This window comes from Callithrix jacchus, chromosome 3 (assembly GCF_049354715.1).
Source record: "Callithrix jacchus isolate 240 chromosome 3, calJac240_pri, whole genome shotgun sequence".
NCBI lineage: Eukaryota > Metazoa > Chordata > Mammalia > Primates > Cebidae > Callithrix > Callithrix jacchus.
The window spans coordinates 188347894-188368362 of record NC_133504.1 but is presented as its reverse complement, the minus strand read 5'-3'; the positions used below and the strand labels follow the sequence as shown (position 1 = coordinate 188368362).

The window sequence follows — 20469 nt, the reverse complement described above, 5'->3', positions numbered from 1 at the left end:
GACTGTCCGCTCGCAGTGAGCTCAATGGGTGGAAATGGAGAACTTCTCCAACACTTGAGACTTTAGATGCCAACTCAACTTAGACACTGGGCTGGAGGGAAAAGGGACCTGCCCCAAGTCTTTCAGAAAGACAGAGGCCTGCCTACAACCCTGTGGGGTTATAGGACAAGTCTCACAGGGGCCAGCTCTTGCTTAAGCTGTGAGGGGCCTCTAGATGTGGGTGTGGAGTGCTCTTCTGTAACTGTCCTCTGGCGTCTCCCCAGGTGATGGGCAGTGTGCAAGGATCCCTGAGCCCTGGGGGCCGTGTGTTGGGCTCATGCTGTGTGCTGGGCTCAGTGTCCAGCCTCGGCACTGGTTACAAGATGGCAGTTGCCCCCAGAATGGCCCTATGTTGAGGACACAGTCTTTGCTCCCAAGGAGTCCATGAATAGCTAGTAGAGATAAGAAACAACTATTCCACGTGATAAATGGGATATAGTTGGCTCTCCACATATCCATGGTTTCACATCTGTGGATTCACCACATCACCAAGAGCTCAGTACAGCCGAGGCCTTCCTGTGCAGATGGCAGGGCGAGGCTCCGGAGGTGATGACTTTCCCAAAAGCTTGTGGCCTGCAGCTAGCAGGGCTGGCCTGGGCCATAGCACAGGCCTCTGAAAATCACCAGGGCTCCTCTTCCTGGGTGGTGTTTTGCTGTTGTGTCCTGCAAGCCCAGAGAACGTAGGGCTTGATTCCCTCTAACTGTCCGGAGCTTTGCAGTTGATCACTGTGGCGGGGACAACCCGTCATCTCTTCCCCCAGTAAGCGGTTGGGCCAACAGGACGCCGTGTGGGAGGATAGGAGAGATGCCCACGTGGGAATTGGCCAGGCAGGACACCCTGCTGGAAGTTGGAGTAAGCCAAGCTGGCTTCCGGAACCATGCCAGGAGGTAATAGTCATCCCAGTGCAGTTAGGTCTTCTCGGACGAGCCTAGGAGAACAGTGATCATAGGGCATGGGAGAAGCAGTCTTTGGGGCCAGGGGAACATGGAGAGCGGGTGGAGCCCAGGCGAGGCTGAGAGGATGGAAGGTTGCAGTGGCGGCACTGCGGTGGGTAGAGTCTGCTAGGGGTGGAGCCTCTGGTGGGTGGAGCCTTAGTGAGTGGAGCCTGTGGTAGGTAGAATTTGCGGTGCATGGAGTCTTAGTGGAGCCTCTGGTAGGTGGAATCTGCAGTGGGTGGAGTCTGTGGTGAGTGGAGCCTGAGGCAGGTGGAGTCTGCTATGGGTGGAGCCTGTGGTGGGTGGAGAATGGGCTGCAAATCAGTCAGTCAGTCTCAGCTGTCTTTGACCAAAGATGGGTAGCTGGAGAGAGGCAGACTTGGGCATCGGTCCCGGCTCTGCCACTCCCCACTGTGTGGTTTTGGGCTGGTCACTTAACCTCTCTAAGCTCAGCTTCCACCTCTGCCAAATGGGCAAAAGAATACCTCCAAGAGTGGCTGTGAAGGTTCCAGGTGAAGTCACACCAGGCTTTGAAGAGCGTTTCCTATCTTGGATCAAAATGGCAAGTGCCTCCTCTTGGGACTTTGGCTGTGCAGAAAGTGACTTTACTGTCTTTAGAGAGGTCTGGAGCCAGCCGGCGGAGACGGTGAGGAGACCAGGCGTTGCCACTGAGTCCCCTCTCCTGCTGTCTACACCAGGAAGTCTTTGTACGAGCAGAGATAAAATGCAGAGGGCTGATTTATAAACTGTAAACTGCTATCCTCATCAAACCTCACTTGCTGCTTGGTGGATGAGTTTCAGAAACTAGATCAGGAACAATTTGGAGCCTGGTATTTTTTTTTGGAGCTGTTTCTCCAGAGCAGGGAAGCTGCTGTGATCTATGTTGTAGGCCACCAAACCTTCCAGAGAGTGAAGACCCCTTTCTCAACTCACGTCCTGGTGCTGTATCCAATCATTGTATTGCTTAAGAAATAGTAACAAAAGCAACTGGGGATTATCTAATGCCTTCCAGCAGCCTCCACTTTTTAAAAATCCCTTGAGCATCTACCTACCACTGAAACCCATCGTCCCTGGATGTTCAACATAGATGGACCCATTTGTCTGCAGACAATCGTGGTGTGTGAATGCATTTGCAGACAGACCCCTTGCAAAATCTCCAAGGTCCCCAGGTGGCGACCCACTGATTTAGGGAATCCGTTCCTGGAGATCTTTCATGAAAGCCCATGTGTGTGAAAGCAGAAGTGAGATCAGAGAGTGAGGAGGAGGTGACCAGCCTTGGGTTTGCGGGGGGAGCTTCTCAGCAGCGTGGGACGGGGTTCTGCCCTTGGGGGGCATGCACAGAGGGAGCTAGAAACGGTGTGAGCAAAAGCTTTGCAAAGAGGTCTTCTGCTGTCTGGAGCCATCACTGAGGTGGCATTCTGGTTTTCCACGGCTGCCTCAGCGGCGTAAGACAAACATCCTGCTACATTCACAGGCTGGGAGGGCCTGCCATTGAGAAAGGGTACAGTGGGCATGCCTCGTCTCCTCTCCACAATGTCTGTGGTTTCACTGGGCAGACTCAAAGGCTAAGAGTGACTCACGAGCTGGGAGCCAGAATACTCTGCAAGCGTCTTTGCTGACACGTCTTACAGTCAATGCTGGCCATCTGTGGGGACTTCCGCAGTCTTTCTGCCAGAACAGAGACATATGGGCTCCCTGTGTGGTCACAGCATGGAGTGACTTGGGCTTCCTCCTAGTATGGCTGCCAGGTTCCCAGAATGAGCACCCTAAGAAAGCAAGGCAGGAGCCAGGAGTATTTGATGACCCAGCTTGGAAGCTGTCTGATGTCAATTCTGTGATATCCTTTTGGTCAGGGCAGTCACAGGGATCCACCCAGGTTCAAGGTGAGGGGCCTTAGCCCCCATCATGTAACAGAAGGGTCGACATGGTGTTGTAGAAGAGCGTGTGAGAACAGCTGTGGTGACTGTCACCTTTGAAGATGCAGCGTGCCACAGGGCTTTGCTCAGACAGCCCATGGAGAGCTCAGAGGGTTAAGCTCAGAGGCTTCCCGGAGGACTCCATGGGAGCTGTTGAGGTGTCTGGATGCTACTGTTGCATGCTCTGGGGAAGGTGGTCGAGGGTCAGTGTGAGGCACATGCATTCATCCTGGTCCCCAAGCATGTCCTAGGGTTCAGGCACTGGCAGGGGGCTGGACCTCCAGGTGAGCCCAGCAGGTGTGGAGCCCACCGGCCCTATAGAGGAGACAGATGTCAAAGGACGCGTTCTGAGCAATGGGCGAGCGCGAGAGGAGGATGGCTCATGGGCTCAAGCAATCCTCCCCATGAGCTGGTTCGCTGGACAGAAAGAGGAGTTTGGCTGCCAATGTCTGGGCCAGCCCTGAGCAGGGCACCGAGGGCCAGGGTGGCTGACACCCCAGGAGTGGCATAAGACAAACATCCTGTTACATTGGTGTGGGGTGACAGCCAGGCTGAGAGGGGCATGTGGAGGTCAGGAGCCTGAGGCATTTTCCCATAATTAGTTTCATCTGCACACATCTGTGCGCAAGCCCTGCGTCCATTCTCAGGAACCCAAGGCAGAGCCAGGCAGCTTGTGATCCTCAGGGAGCCGTGGTCTGGCCATGGGCAGGTCAAGGACTCAGATGGGAGAAGCCAGACTGCACTCCCAGGGAGCTGGAAGAGGGCCAGGCTGCCTCCTGGTATGCGGTGCCTCCCATCATCACTGAAATAGAGCCGGGGCAGCCCCAGGAGGAGTGTCCTGGGCTTGGGGTCCCCCCGGCGCCGGCACTATGAGCTTCCTCTGTGCTCTTGTGCCCAGGACTGTCCCATGACTGCTTGGGGACAGGGCAGTGCCTGCCCAACACTCAGGCTCATGCCAGCCTAGTTCTTGGCAGGGGGAAGAGTGCCCAGTGCACCTTTGCTTAAAGATTGAACAGAGGGTCGCTGTGTCTGACCATGTGGGGTCAGAGACCTTCAAAGCCCACTGGCTAAGCCCAGGCGGTGACGGTCGTGGCAAGAACAGGGCCGGCTCCAGAGAGCAGTGTCCTCAGTTCACGGTTATAATTAGCAGCCAGCTCTTAAGTAGGTTAGGAAGGAAGCGCCCGCCTGTGATCTGGCATGATTTTCTAAGAAGTAACACTTGGGCAGGGCAGTGGGGAGGCCTGGACCAGCTCTAGAACCCAGGCATGATCTATAAAGGAAGAACCTGAGGGAGGGGACGCAGTAAGGCACAGGGGTGGGGTCTGTAAGTCCCCGAAGAGACAGCATGGCAGGATGCATGAGGATGCAAAGTACATGTGTGTGTAAGTCCCCGAAGAGACAGCATGGCAGGATGCATGAGGATGCAAAGTACGTGTGTGTGTAAGTCCCCGAAGAGACAGCATGGCAGGATGCATGAGGATGCAAAGTACGTGTGTGTGTAAGTCCCCGAAGAGACAGCATGGCAGGATGCATGAGGATGCAAAGTACGTGTGTGTGTAAGTCCCCGAAGAGACAGCATGGCAGGATGCATGAGGATGCAAAGTACGTGTGTGTGTAAGTCCCCGAAGAGACAGCATGGCAGGATGCATGAGGATGCAAAGTACATGTGTGTGTAAGTCCCCGAAGAGACAGCATGGCAGGATGCATGAGGATGCAAAGTACATGTGTGTGTAAGCCCCCGAAGAGACAGCATGGCAGGATGCATGAGGATGCAAAGTACATGTGTGTGTAAGTCCCCGAAGAGACAGCATGGCAGGATGCATGAGGATGCAAAGTACATGTGTGTGTAAGTCCCCGAAGAGACAGCATGGCAGGATGCATGAGGATGCAAAGTACATGTGTGTGTAAGTCCCCGAAGAGACAGCATGGCAGGATGCATGAGGATGCAAAGTACATGTGTGTGTAAGCCCCCGAAGAGACAGCATGGCAGGATGCATGAGGATGCAAAGTACATGTGTGTGTAAGTCCCCGAAGAGACAGCATGGCAGGATGCATGAGGATGCAAAGTACATGTGTGTGTAAGTCCCCGAAGAGACAGCATGGCAGGATGCATGAGGATGCAAAGTACATGTGTGTGTAAGTCCCCGAAGAGACAGCATGGCAGGATGCATGAGGATGCAAAGTACATGTGTGTGTTCCTTAATTCCATGTTTAGACAACCAGCCCAGGGAAAGCCCTGTGCCCCAGGGCAGAGCTGGCACAGGGTGTGTGTGACCCCGTGGTGTGTGACAGCCATGTCTGTCTCCCAGCAAGGAATGGCTGAGCACAGGTCAGCACATGGCTGGCATCAGCTCTGGGCTCCCCAGCACCCAGCTCTAGGGAGACAAACCCCTCAGGCCCAGCCCTGGCGCATGAGGGCTTCCAGGCCAGAGGGGCAGCCAGGCCAGTGGACAGCAGCCGCCCATGTCTCAGGGCCATGCTGCAATGAAGGTGAGCCCAGCTTGCTCCTGTCCCAGAAGGTACCTGCCCATCCTCTGAGCTGCCAGCTCATGTCACCTCCTTCCAGAGGCTCTCCCAGACTACACACAGGTTCCTCTCCCTACTGTGCCTGCCCACAGCTCTGTGCCCCTCTTTGTATTCTCTGCTCTTTGCCATGGTCAGAAGGAAAGGTGTGAAAGGGAAGCCAGAACTGTCTGTCCTGTGACCCGCTCTGGGTGAGCTGGGACCTCTGGAGTTCATGTGTGTGTCTGTAGGCTTAGAAAAATTACTATTACTAGAACATACGTAGGACATTGGGAAACCCCCAGGCCAGCCATTTGCACAATACAAACAGCGGATGGGGAGCTTCTGAAATCATCTTGGTGGTTGGAGCAGGGATCAATGAGAACCCCTGCCATGGGTGGACCCTGAGTTTTCCCCTGTGTGAGTCCTCAAGGGGGGTCCCCTGCCCATTCTCTAGGGGGATCACCTCCGGAGCAAACAAGGAAAGCAGGAGAACAGAGTGAACACGGCTGCTGGTCTTTGGCCAAGCCAGGAATACCCGCTCAGGGCTCCAGAGTTCACTGGGCCCTCCGAGGAGCGGGGAACCAAATACAGATCTGTGAACAGACAGCAGAAATAAACAGTCAAAAACTCCCCAGCCAGTGTGGTGGCTCACGCCTGTCATCCCAGCACATTGGGAGGCTGACATGGAAGGATCGCTTGAGCCCAGGAGTCTGAGACCAGCCTGAGCAGCATGGCGAGCCCCTGTGTCTACAAAGAAATACAAATATTAGCAGGGCGTGGTGGCACACACCTGTGGCCCCAGCTGAGGTGGGAGGATGGCTTGAACCCAGGAGGTTGAGGCTGCAGTGAGCTGAGTTCGTGCCACTACACTCTAGCCTGGATGGCAGAGCAAGACCCTCCCTATCTCAAGAGAAAAAAAAAAAAAGCACTTTCCAGGATCACAGAATGATGAAGACTCTGCTCTCTGGGTCGTGAGAGCTGGTTCGCTGGACAGAAAGAGAAGTTTGCCCCCTCACCCCGTGCCGTGCCCCCTTGGCCTGGCATGTCCCCGTTTCCTTGCCTGTCATGCTGGTGTGGTGCTGAATGAACAGGTCTCCCCCGGTGCCTGACAGTGCGTCTGTTCCTCTGTTGAACAAGTGAACACATGATTTACAGCCTAACAGGTGATGAAGGGGATGGGAGGAGGAGCGTCAGACACACTCGAGCTGGGCCCCAGTCTCTTACCCAGCCGTGTGACCATCTCCTAGCCTCGGCATCCCCATCTGTGGGATGGGGATGACCAACCATTCCTGTGGGGCATGGTATGGACCAAACGAGAGCGTGGAGGGCTGGGACTGTGGCTGTTTCATTCACTGCGGTGTCCCTGGGGCCTACACAACTCAGTGCACAGAACAGGTCCTCAAACACGTGCTGGCCGAACAGATGAATGATGAACCAACAGAAAACACCATCTCCCCTGTGGGAGCGTTTGGAGTTGAGTGCGTTTGACCCAGGGTCACAAAGTTTGATGTCCAGGGTGAAGCCATGTGACTTGCATGGGCTTCCAACAGCCGAGAGCACCGTGGAGGGTCAGGGCAGATGCTCGTCTCCCAATCTGGGCTGTGGGCAGCAGGACGAGGTGGGGCCTGCAGTGTACCCCGCAGTGATTAGGGCCACATGGGAGGAAAGGGACAACACAGGGTGCCTGACACAAGCGGTGTCACCATTGGCCTCTAGGTTTGATGACAAGCATCAAACGTGGGACTTGAAGGAGGGCTGGTGAATGTCTCTGAACACGGTGGGGAAGGTGCTGCTAGGTCCGGTCTGAGCCACCAGGGCGAGGAAGAGAAGCTCAGTGTTGCATGGCTCAGGAGGCCAGAACGGGGTCCTCCAGCTCACAGGAGAGGAGTGCGAGGTCCAAGTGACCACACATGCTTCCACCCGGTGTCCTGGAGGCTCCCCCACCACGATGCGTGATGCCGCTGTGCTGGCCTCTATGTCCCCCTGCAGGGCCGCATTCATGGGATTCGGCCACCAGCAAGACCTGGGGTGAGTCTGGGGGGGTGCCATTCAGAGCCTCAGGCCTGGGCATAGCTGGGTGAGGCACTGGGGCACAGAGGTCAGTGCTGAGGAGCCTTCATCATCAGACCAGCATAGCCATTGAGCATGGCCAAGGATCTGAAAGGATTGGCCCCACCCTGGCAGCCCCAGTCAGGCTGAGAATATACCAAAGCCTGTCTCACTGCTCCGGCGGTGTCACCAGTTTCACATCTCACATGACCCTGTGTCTTGAGAATGGTTGTCCCCATTTTACAGATGAGGAAACGAGGCTCCAGGGGGTGGTGTGATCTGTCCAAGGTGGTGTAGCCAGGATTTGAACAGGGCTGTCCCTGCCCTTCCCAGTACCCTACCTGCCACTCACCAACGGTTGGGGGGACAGTTGGCTGATGAGGCTAATGTAAGCAAAATGTGGCCCTCGGGGAACCCTAGGCCAGGGCCATACACTAGGGCCAACAGACAAATAAAGTTTTATTGGAACACAGCTGTGTGCATTTGATTACGTATTGTCCATAGCTGCTTTTCAGATATAAGCGGAGTTGAATAGTTGCAGAGACCGCATGGCCTGCAAAGCCTAAAGTATTTACTGCCTCGCTTTCTCCCAAAAATGTTTGTGGACTCCTGCTCTGGGCTGTGAAACCTTGAGTGGACCTCAGAGTGATCATTTTTCCCCTTTCCGATAGCCATCTGACTCCTCCACCCTGCGGTCTGCGGCCTGTCTCAGCCGCTGTTCACAGCCACCCGTCAGGATTGCACAGAGAGCTTTCTCTACTTCAATGGACATTCTGAAAATCCTCCTAAGATCAAGCCCTGATTTACAGATATGAAAACGGAGGCTTTGCAGGGTCAAATCTGCTCACCAAGGTCACACTGCTGCCCCTGGATGGTGGGTGCAAGCCGGACCCTGCTGGCTCCCATCCTGACCTGCAGGTGGCAGAGCAGGAGTCCAGCCTGGAGGTGGAGGCGGGGTCTTTTCCCGAGACAGCTGCGTCCCTTTGCTGTGAAGGTTATGTGCTAACAACACCAGCAATCATTCTTGTTATTCCCCCTGGGGTCCCCAAGGCTGGGGGTTCATTATCACGAGGGATTAAAGGCTGCCCGCCCGTGTGTGATGGATTCTTAGCACTCGAGTTTGTGTTTTATGTTATTATCACAGTTAGAGACTTGTTCAGCCAAATTATTGGAGCCGATGTTGAAACTGCAGTGAAATGAACCTGCCACGCCTATGGTTAGTTCCTTTTTCTTTTTCTTTTTTTTTGAGACAGAGTTTCGCTCATTACCCAGGCTGGAGTGCAATGGCACTATCTCCGCTCACCACAACTTCCGCCTCCTGGGTTCAAGCAATTCTTCTGCCTCACCATCCCGAGTGGCTGGGACTACAGGTGCGCACCACCATGCCCAGCTAATTTTTGTATTTTTAGTAGAGATGGGGTTTCACCTCGTTGACCGGGATGGTCTCGATCTTCTGACCTCGTGATCCACCCGCCTCGGCCTCCAAAGTGCTGGGATTACAGGCTTGAGCCACCGCACCCAGCCTTCTTTTTTGAGATAGGGTTTTACTCTGTCACGCAGGCTGGAGTGATCTTGGCTTGCTGCGACCTCTGCCTCTCAGGTTCAAACGACGCTCCTGCCTCAGCCGGGATTAGCTGGGGTTACAGGTGTGCACCACCATACCCGGCTAATTTTTGCATTTTTAGTAGAGACGGGGTCTTGCCATGTTGGCCATGCTGGTCTGGAACTCCTAACCTCAGCAGTCCACCTGCCTAGGCCGCCCAAAGTGTTGGGATTACAGGCATGAGCCACCAAGCCCCGCCTAGAATTTTTAAATTTTTTAATGATTTTATTTCTCAGAGCAGCTCTAAGTTTCTAGAAGATACAGTGAGTTCCCGGGTGCTCCCCATAGTCAGTGTCCCTGTGATTAACATCTTGCACTGCTGACATGCGTTTGTTAGAACTGTACCAACGTGGATGTGTTGGTAAGTGAAGTCCACACTTTACATCAGGGTCCTCCTGTCACCCAGAGCAGCGTCACTGCCCTAAAAATCCCCTGTGCTCCCCTGATCCCAGCCCTCACCACCACTGACCCTTTTACTGTCTCCTTAGTTTTGCCTTTTCCAACATGTCACATCATTAGAATCCTGCAGGACGTCACCTTTTCAGGCCGGCGTCTTCCAGCTAGCCGCACTCCTCGAGGGCTCCTCCGTGCCTTCTCACAGTGTGATGCCACGCTTCTTTTGTTGCTGAATAATATTCCGTCATCTGGATACACCACAGTTCGTCTATCCATTCACCTGCTGAAGGACAACTTGAAACTTCTCTTTTCAATGTAAAGCACGTGGCTTACTTTGGACCAGGTTCTGGGGGACCGAGGAGAAGCCTGGCCCCTGCTTTTGCAGGGTTTTGCTGTTGCCTCCCTGGCCTCCTTGCGTGCCCATCCTCAAAATTTGGCAGCTGCAGCCGGACAAGGAATGAACCCCCTTGGGAGGCAGGTGCACACCAATTTACCTACCTGTGGTCCCAGGGCCCGGCAGGGCCAGCTGGAGGGAAACCTGTAGAAGCGCCACCTGCCTAGAGGCAGCGGGTTCTTCATGGCACAGTATCTACCTCCCATGGCGAGAGAGCAGTGCCTCTGCCACAACCCTGCGGCCCCAGGACACCCCGGAGGTGGCCCAGGTGGGTGAGGTTGGGGCCTCCAAGCAACTCCACGCTCTTAGCAGCTCCCCCCGCCACCCTGACCAAGTATATTTCCAGTCGCCTGGAAACAGGTGATGTCAGGCCAGTGTTCTTGAAAATAACAATGACAGTTGTGTATTGAGCACTTACTGTTTGCTGGGCTGGTTGCTATGGGAACCATAGACCAGTTTGCCCACGGTCCTGGCATCCCTGGGGCCAGATAACGCAGAAGAGGACAGATGCCTGGATGGAGAGGCAGACAGACACACAGACGGAAGGCCAGAAGTTTCAGGGACTTACCTGGGGTCACAGCATGCAGAAGCTGCATGCAGCTGCCTCAGAGTTCACCTGACCCCACCGCCCGCACTGTCCCCGGGAATCTGAAGCTGACGCGTCTCTCAGGCTGGATTCGGGCTGGATTCCAGCAGTGTTAACCCCGCCTTAGCGGATCACAAAGAGACTTGTGTGCTGTTCTCCGTGTTGCCAATAGATGAGAACATAAGAGTCTTGAAGATGGCAGCCCCCACCCCTGTGAGCTCTGACTGAGCATCAGATGTGGACCAGGTGCGTCACCCACACAGCAGCCTACAGGGGCCCCGGTGGCCTGAGCCACTCATGGCTGAGAGAGGCAACGTTTGAAGTTGAGTCCACAGTTCTAATCCTTGTTCTGCGCCAGGAGGCTTAGATCCTGCCCAGAAAACCTTCGCCTTCTGCCCCCTCCCCACCATCTTTAATAAATGATAGAAGAGGTGGTTTCTACAATGACTCTGCAGGCAAAACGCATGTGGGACAAACCTGCTGTGGATTCAGCCAGAGTGAGAAAGGCCACAGTGGCTTCCAGCGGCTGCAGACTGAGCCCACGGGACCCTCGCTGGGCTCTGCCCTGTCCGGTTTGTAGAATTAGAGGCAGGGCTAGGGTGGTGCTGAGTTATTTTTCATGCTGTTCATCTCCTTTCCGGTGTCTGCTTCCCTGGCTGACCCCTCTCCCTCGTCCCCAGACAGCTGACACCCACCACCCTCGTTCTGTTTGGAATCCCCAGCCTGGGAAGACCTGCTACCCAGTGTGACCCTGGTTCCTCCTTTGTGCTGTCCCGTCACAGTTCCACCCATGGGCAGGCGAGGATGGGTGGCCAGATCGCTGCCTTCTGGGATGTGGGATTCTGGAAACGGGTGGGGGCAGGGTGGAACTGGATGAGGAAATGGCCCCCTCTGTCTGAGACGCAGTTGCTGGATTTTTACCAGGGGGATGAGGAGCTTCCAGGCCCGGAGCTCAATCAGTGCTGGCATTGAGCAATTGTGTAAATAGATGTGAGTGTGTGCATCTGTGTGTGAATAAGCTTCGTCCTCACATGAAGGGTGGCAGGTGTATTCCCGGCCTGTGCCACATCCCTCGGCCCACCTGTGGTTTCGACTGCAGCCAGGTGGGCTGTGTGCCATCCCCTGCAGGCTGTCCAGCCCTGGCACCTGCAGCGCCCTGGCTCCGTGCCTCAGAAACTCGCTCAGCCCAGATGCCAGGCAGCCCAGAAGAGGGGCTGGGAGTTCCGCCCTTGGAGCAGCTCTTGCACTCGGGGGACAGGTCGGAAGGGACAGGCAGTGGGGACCGGCCTCCCTTCCTTCTGAGGGATGAGCTGGGGCATGCTCCTCAGGGTTTCCTGGAGGGCCGCAAGCCGTGAGGCCCCCCCTTCTACTGGGGGAGTGGCTCAATAACACACCTGCCACAGGCTTTCACATTCCTGGCTCCTCACTCCAACCTGGCACCTGGGACCCCTAAATAGACCACCGCTCGCCCAGCCTTATCTTGAGACCGGCTTCAAGGGAACCTAGACCAAGACAGGAGAAGCTGGCATTAGAGTGCTGTGGAAATAAAGGAAGAGGTGAGGACAAGTGGGTTCGACCTTCTCAGAGCTGCTGTGGCAAGGGAGTCGGCCACATGGGCAGGGAAGCAGGGGGGAAGTTTCCCAGGGGAAAGGACGGCTCCCGACGAGCCCCCATGGAGGCTGTCAGCCTGAGGGGACTGCAGGTGGTGCCTGGAAGGGGGGCATCTCATGTGACTGGTCAGGGGAGTGCTTGGCTTTCTCTGAATGAGCCTAACTAGAAAGCGGGGGCACAAATGAGGACAGCTGTGAGTTGTGGGTCAGGTCCTGGCCCTGTGGGACCGAGTTGTAATTTGGCCTCCTGGCTGTTGAGGGAGAGCAGTGTCCTCCCTGCAGGTCTGCCACACAGCTGGCTTCCCAGCTGGTGCCGAGGCCAGGCTCGGCTCCCTGGGCCGGCAGCTACGGGTGTGGTCTGAGCGCTGCCTTTCTCTGGGCTGAGCTGTTGTCCGTGTGTCTAGTCTCTGAATGAGATCTAGTCTCTGAATGAGATGCAGTGAATTGGCATGAGCAGAAGGCACGGGGCACAGCACTGGCCAAATGAAAGCCTCCCTGGGCTGCTGCACTGCACGGTGCTTGCTGTCGCTGGCTCTCACTCCCAGATGAAGAGGGGAGGGGCTCGGTGCCTCGGCCTCTGCATCCCTGCCTGTCTGATGGGTCAACCACTGCATTAGCTTCCCTGGCTTCTGTAACAAGGGACCACAAACTGAACACAACACGTTTATTAGCTCACAATTCCAGAGGTCACAGGGCCACCAGGTCTCGCTGGGTTAAAATCGAGGTATGAGAAGGGCTGGTTCCTTCTGGGAACTGAGGAGAATCCTCTCCTTGCCTTTTCTAGCTTGGGGAGGCACACACATTCCTTGGCTTGTGGCCCCTTCCTCCGACTTCAAAGCCCGCAGTGTGTCATCTCCCTGACCTTCTTCCACAGCCACGTCTCCCTCTGGCCACAGTCGTAAAATGTTCTGATTTTAAGGCCCCTGTGATGATGTTGGGCTCAGCCTGACCGTCCAGATCATATCCCATCAAAGCCCTTAACTTACTCACACCTGCAAGCTCCTGTCAGAGGTGTATGCACAGGTTCCGGGGATTCGCATGGGGACATCTTGGGGGCATTGTTCTGCCGAGCACAGCACTGGCCACAGAGCCTCCTGCCTGCCGCCTGTGCCTGCCCTGGGCTCCAGGCTGTCAGGTCCCCAGGCTGATTCGCAGGCCAGCACTTGCCAAGTATCAGCTGCTCCTCTCCGCCAGCCCCCCAGGACCCACAGCCTGGGTCCTGCCCAGCTCCTGTGTGGCCAGCTCTGTGCCTGGCGGGGCTCCATGCCCAGCTCCCACACCTCCATCTAACAACTCCTCCTCAAGACTCAAAGCAATGCCCACCCAGCCACCTGGTGGCCACTGTTGCTCACCTGGCCACCCCTAATGGCCACGGGGAGCCCCTTGAAGGGCAGGCCTGAGGCTTCTGTGCCGTGGCCCCTTTCCTGGGCGCTGGTCTCTGTGGATGCTTTGGGAAAGTGGGGATGAGGGGTGTGTCACCCTGCCTGGTCCCCGGAGCCCCAGAGTCAGGCCCTATGACCGTCCATCCTGACCTGTCCATCCGGCTACCCCTTAGACAGCCTGTACTGTGGTGGCTTCAAGGGGGACTTAAGGGAATGGCAGCAACATTCAGCTCCACGTCCCAGGACCCAGAGGAAATTTGTGAGCTCCCCTGAGGACCATGGCTGCTGTACTTGCAGAAGAGAGGGCGCTGGTTCCTGCTGCTGAGGGTTACTGAGCTCACAGAGGGGTGCCTTGCCCCCAGACCCCAGAGGGTAAGGCTGTCCCAGGTGAAGGCAGCAGCGGTTGGATCATCTTTCAGGTGGGGAGGATGATGGCCTCATTGCCACAGGTGCGCGTGTGGATGGGGCCCGGGCCCCTCACTGCGTGGAGCTACTGTAGACAGGAGCCCACACCAGGGGTTGACCAGATGGCCTTAGCCCTCTGGCCCCTCACCTCTGCATAATCTGGTCCCCAGGCAAAAGGAGATGACAGACTGTCCCTGATGCTCTGCAGGCTTGTGCTGGTGGGTGTGGGCTGCTGGGAGGGTCAGCTCTGCATCCTCACACCCTGCTCTGCTCACCTTCGTGCCTCACACATCTACCCCCCCTTTTTTTTTTTTCAAGACAGTCTTGCTCTGTCACCCAGGCCGGAGTACAATGCTGAGATCTTGGCTCACCGCAACCTCCACATCCCAAGCAATTCTCCTGCCTCAGCCTCCTGAGTAGCTGGGATTATAGGCATCTGCCATCATGCCTGGTTAATTTTGGTAATTTTAGTAGAGACGGGGTTTCACCATGTTGGCCATGTCTCGAACTCCTGACCTTGTGATCTGCCCGTCTCGGCCTCCCAAAGGAGGCTGGGATCACAGGCGTGAGCCACCGCGCCCGGCCACATCCACCCTTTAACACGGCTCTCCTCTCTCTCCTGACAGTGTCGCAGCCCCAGGCTGCCCCCAGCCCCCTGGAGAAGTCACCCAGCACGGCCATCTTGTGCAACACGTGCGGGAATGTGTGCAAGGGCGAGGTGCTGCGGGTGCAGAACAAGTACTTCCACATCAAGTGCTTCGTCTGCAAAGGTGAGCGGCCCCGCCCCCCAACCCCGCAGCCTGGCCCCGCCCCCGCAGCCTGGCCCCGCCCCCGGCAGCCTGGCCCCTGAAACAGGCCTCCCAGCGGCAATCCCAGGTCCTCAGAGTGTCCCTGGGAAGCTCCGCTTAGGCCTGGGATATTGGAGAACACTCCAGGGACAGAGTCTTCATAGGACAGCATGATCTCTTCAACATAGCCCTTGTCACTTGTGTGTGTGGGGAGGGTCAGGGGATGAGGGTCCACGTCCCCAGGGGTGTCCTCGTGTGGCCGCACCCAGCCTCAGAGAATTCTGGTCCTGTGGCCAGAGCAAGGCGGCCACTTGGGCACCGTAGCCACACAGGTAAATGGTCATGGTCAGTGGCACGAACTCAGCAGTGGGGGGAGCACAGGACCTTTGCTGGACCACAGGCGCGCAGGCGCCCCCACCCGAAGCAGCACCGAGCACATCACCGTTATTCCAGATGAAAATCACTTCCATTTATTTCTCTATGATTGTAAAACCATAATGTAAATGATCTACTAAAATCCAATAATACTGAAAAGATGAGGAAAAGTAAGACCAAAAAATCACGTGAGGCCCTGCCAGCCGAGATGGCCCGTGCCAGAGTCTCCCTCCAGCCTGCTCTCTCTTCCTGCACAAAGATAGCACATGTGCCTTTGCTAATTTTCTAAAAACAGATTAAAAATAGCACTGGGGGAAGGGGTGTGCAAATCGAAGCGCTTCGATGGCTGTTGACCCGAGGACTTTGCAGTCTTTAAGGAATTACATTCAGAACACTGCAAATCCCTGCTGCGGTGGTCGGCCCCGTCCATGCCTGCCTTCTGCAGGTTTGCTATGACAGCCCCCGGGACATTTGGAGATTCACAATCCCTAAGCCGTACGACCCTCGGTGAACCCCAGTGCGCTGACGGCTTGCTTTTTTCTGGGCAAAGAAAATTAGGAAATGTGCTACAGCAGATAATGCAGCGAAACGATTTTCGTCAGACGTCTGGCGGCCCTGTCCAATGGTTGTGGGCTGCACGCATCTGCTCCACAAAGGGTCTAGGAGGCCCTGCTGTGTGCCAGGCTCTGGAAAGTTCTAAAGACCAAGAAGGCGCAAGCTTTCGCTTGTTCACTGTCACTGTCTGGTGAGGGAGATGATGGGTAAGGTGCACGATGCAATTTGAAAAGATGACTTTTTATAGTGAAAACCAAGCACATGTGTGTGTGTAGGAGTGTCCAGCGGGAAGGATTTAGAAGATGCCAGAGAGGACTTCGCAGGGGAGGTGCTGTGCTGGCTGGAACCTCCAGACAGTGGGAATCTGCCTGCCAGAAGCAAGGCCACTCCCGACACAGGGCAATCCTCCTGGCGCAAGCAGCCCTGCGGGGACATGTGACTGTGTCTCAGAGAAGGGGACACTGAGGTCTGGAGGTGCTGGGAGGTTGCCTGGGCCTGTCTGCAGCTCCTGGGCCAGGGTCTTCCCTAGGTTTCTGTGGAGGCACCTTGAGGGACACCCAGGTGTGGGGGGAGCAGGAGGGCAGCGGGCGGTGTCTCCAGCCCTGCCCACCGGAGCGCGGCCATCGTCCACTTGTTCAGTTTATGTGTGCAGGCGCTGTGGAAAGACTGTTTGTGCAGAGTCCTGTTGCTTGGAAAGGAAACTTGAAAACCACCAGCCTTGACTGTCCCGCTGCTAAAAGGGGAACATCCGAGAAGCGGCCTGATGCCGCTGGCCCTGGAGAAGGCCAGAGTCCACAGCGAGGCCCATGGGGCCCTGCAGGGGGTCGGTGACTCAGGGAAGCTGCTGAGCCCAGCCAGCTCTCCACTGGCCCTGGGACCCCCAAGGGGACAGGAGTGGGAGTGCCCTGGATCCCTTGGACTGAGGCAGATCTCAGCCCCACCCTTCAGAGATGCTGAGACTCTCCGTCCAAAGATGTGGGTGACTATTAGGGACATCACTGGGACCACGTGATGCCCCAAGAATCACCTGGCTCCAGGGGTCCCCTGTATATCTACAGCCTGGATTGGCCCACAGCGAACTGTCCCCATGGCACCCTGATGTCCCGGGTACCCCATTACCACTGCCCTGACAAAGGCAGCAGGAAGCCGAGTCCTCATGTGGGGGGACCCAGGGACACCCCCAGCACAGCAGCTCTGCGGACTGCTTTGGAAGAATGATGACATGAACAACACACTCTCTGGCACATGCGGGGAAGGATTTGTTTTCTGGGAGTGGGTGACGAGCTGTGGGTGTGAGCGTGGCTGGCCTTCAGCCTCACGCATTAATGTAAATGAGCAGGTAGTCTGCCTTCTGGAGCCTCAGGATCCCCCCCAGCTCCCCTGGGAGAAGGGGTGGCCGCTGCCCTGGCCTTTCCCTCCCTACAGCTGGTGGATTTCATGCTTTTCATTAGGGCTTTCCAGGGCATCGTGGGATTTGTCTGGTCTAATTTTTTCTCCATAAAAATACATTTGCCACATTTCTGAAAAGCAAAATCCATTAGAGGGCTCTTTTTAAAAGCCTATTTTAAAAGACAAAGGGGAAGCTTACACTTTATTTGAAAGGATTTCTGTAAGCACAGACCTTGGGCATGCATCAGATCCCAGAGTCAAGTTCATTACCTCCTGTGACCCAGGGGCTTCATGGGTGGTGGGGGCTGTCCTGGGTCCCCCTCCCCTGTCTCCTCCAATGGATGTGGGAATAACCCTAACCTCTTCCTCTGCAGCTACAGGCGGTGGGATGAGGCAGTGTCAATGGCAGGCTGGCCCAGGGCTGGGGACATGCACTCCATCACCGAGATGATTAATGACCGTGGGCTCCGGCAGTGGCAGGGGTCTGAGGGCAGGCCCAGTGCCAAGATCCAGCACATACACCCACAGCCAGTCAGGGTCTCACTCTGTGCCAGGCACCTGTGGCAGGCCTGTTGGCTCTGCAGATACAGCAGCCAGGGCAGTGGCCACCCCTTCCCCTAGGAAAGCTCTGCCTTCGGTGCGGGGCCCTGTGCTTCTCCTGCTGGAGAATAGCACAGAGTAACTAAGATTTCCCTCACGCTTTCAAATGAGCGGCGCTCGTTTAACGTAAGGACCACACCGTCTTGGGTTAATCTCTCCAGGCTCTCCTGAGAACGCCACTTATGAATCACTGAGGGTACTTTGGGATGAATGAAAAGAAGACCCAACTCATAAATATCCGTCATGGACATTTATCATCTTAACACGAAGTCTGGAGGTAGACACACCCCTACCCCAGGGCTGGCTAATTAAACAACTCACCGGGGTCATCACAGATGCCCAGACGCTCCCTCTCCCACACTGCACCCTGTGCATGCCAGCAGTGCCTCTCCTCATGGTCTCAGATGGCTGCCGCTGCTCCAACATCACACTCACAGCATGGCATCCAGCCTGGAGATGTGCGCAGGCAAAAAGGCCCTCTGCTTGCGTAACCCTCCCTCTCAGTAGGGAGGAGAGCCCTTTCCCTGAAGTCCACCAAAGACTCCTCATATGACTCACTGGCCAGAACTCTGTCAAACATTCACCCCCACTGACAAAGAGGGACAGGAGGGGCGTGACTGACTGAGCCCAGCCATGGCCACCCTCGGTAGGCACGTCACCAGGTGAGCCAAAGCACGGTCTGTTATCAGGGAAGACGATTGTGTCACAACCCAGTTCTGATTTGAGAGGTCCCACTGTGTTGGGTTCCCACTACCCAGGCACTTACTTGTGCCTCAGTTTACCAGGGAAAATCTGTGAAAAAAATCATATGATTATCCTCTTGTGCATGGCTGCCCCAGGGTTGGGGATTCAAATTCCACCTCTGTCACCACAGCTCATGTGGATCGTAGGCAGGTGTCTCAACCCAGGTTTTCTAAGTAAAAGTCATTTGACAACTATTTATTATTGAGCACCTACTGTGTGCTAGGCACTGTTCAGGGTGTTTGGGAGGTAGCCGTGAACAAAACAGACACCCTGTCCTCACGGGGACCAGTTCTAATGCAAGGAGACAGATGATAACACGATAAAGACGCAAATTTCATCATGTGCTAGAAAGCGGTCCCTGCTAGGGAAGGAAAGATGCAAACTGGGTGGTCAGGGTGGGCCTCACAGAGGAGGTGATCTTTGAGCAAAGCGTGGAAAGAGGTGAGGGAGTCAGTCATTCACTCGTGTGAGGGAAGAGCGTTCCCACCAGAGGATCAGCCAGTGCAGAGCCTAAAGCAGGCAGGTTCGGGGACAGCTGGAGCAGAATGACAAAGGGGATAAGGAAGGGTGAGCCTCTACCATGGCTTTGACGCCAGCGAGGAAGCGCAGAAGAGGTTCCTGCTCCATCCTTATAGGTTTCCATGGATCGCTGGGTGCTCATTGGTGAGGGAGGCCAGGTCAGGAGTCAGAAGGAGGCCAGAGGCAGGTGCAGGTGCCCAGGCTGGAGCTGACAGTGGCTGGGATGAGGGATGACTTTGAGATCCAGCTGGCCCTGTCCTTACCCTACAAATGCAAATACATGTTGAACATGAATACGTCAAACCGTAGCACAGAGTGCCTGGAGAAACGAATCTGGTTCACCCGGCCTTGGAAGGGTGGCTGAGTTCTGTGCTTTGGGAATACGTTGTTTTCACTGGTCTGTCGTCCCCCTCCTCGGAATGCCCGGGGACACTGCAGCAGTGAAAAGATGAAGCCATACCCACATGTACCCTCGGGAAGGCAGGCATCTTCTGGTCCTTTTGGAAGCAGAACTGAGCAAGTCCACAGTCTTAGCAGGAGCCAAGAAAATAGGCAGGGAGGGAAGGACGCGTATCCGGGAGGAGAGCCATGAGCCGCACGGGTAAGGCAGGGGCATTGTCCCTGCGGACACTTCCATCTGGGACTATAAATAGCCACCTGTTCTGGGCAGGCTGGGAGGAATGAAGGAGTGGTGTGAGATGCCTGCACACGCGCTTCCGGAGCATTCCAGGCGTTTATGAGAAACAGCCATGGGCCTCTAGCCTCAAAGGGAAGCTCCAGACAGGTGGGCCTCGGCCCCGGCCCCGGCCTCGGGCACTCCTTGTTCCGCACAGCCTGAGACTCGCAGGGCGCCAGGAGTGTCGGGATCACATGGCGGGATTGTGAAAGTCCCGGCAGGAGGAATCTCAGATGACATCCGCCCTGTTGTTCACGGAAGGGGCCCCTCAACCAGGCTGGGCCAAGTCTCAGCACTGTGATGACCGGCCAGCCCTGGAGCCCTCGTCCAGGTTAAGGCTCACTCACGCCCTCGGGGTTCTCTGTTTTCTGTGTGTTTTGATGTGATTCGGCATCTCCTTCCACTCACCGATATGGAGAAATAGAGAGCAGCGGTGGACCGCACCCTGGGTGGTTGCTGTTTGGATCTGGGTGTATATTCCTCCTGGTCTTCCCTTTGTCTGAGTCTCTTTACATTTGAAGGTGCCGTACGCCTGATTCGTTCACTTCAGTTAGCATGTGGGCACTTTCCTGACTGTACGCATTCTTCAACACGCATGTCAATACCCTCCCAAATTCCTTCAAGCGCACACTCCACTGTTGCACTGGTGGGTGCTGACATCATTTCCAGCCAGACGCTGGGCTAATCAGCTTTTCAGACCTCATCTCATTGGCTTCTCACAGCCACCATGAAAGACTGGTATTGCTAACTCTATTCTACACATGAGGACTCTGAGGTTCAGAGAGGGCAAGAAACTATGCCAAGGTCACACAGCTGGGAAATGGTAGGAGCCAGGACTCAAGTTCAGGCTGCCTGACACTAAAGCCCAGGCATCTATTTGTGACATCTATGACATTTTATTGTCACCATAATGCAGGGAACTGTGGCAGTCATGGTCATTTCCTTGGGACGGATCCCAGGAGAGGGACTGCTGGGTCAAAGGGCAGCGATAGTGTTCACATT

The 20469-nt window shown here is 55.7% G+C and overlaps 1 protein-coding gene across 50 annotated transcripts in view; it reads left to right on the top strand.

Annotated features, from left to right (window-relative positions):
- The window catches only part of ABLIM2 (actin binding LIM protein family member 2), a 191492-nt gene that overhangs the window by 38790 nt on the left and 132233 nt on the right, over window positions 1-20469 (top strand). For all 50 annotated transcript variants that reach the window (XR_013533217.1, XR_013533216.1, XR_013533215.1 and 47 more), the window contains one exon: window positions 14448-14591. Coding sequence is in view for 46 of the 50 variants with exons in the window: in XM_078367637.1 (XP_078223763.1) it covers window positions 14448-14591 (144 nt within the window). In the remaining 4 variants the exon portion in view is untranslated. The remainder of the gene's footprint in view (window positions 1-14447; window positions 14592-20469) is intronic.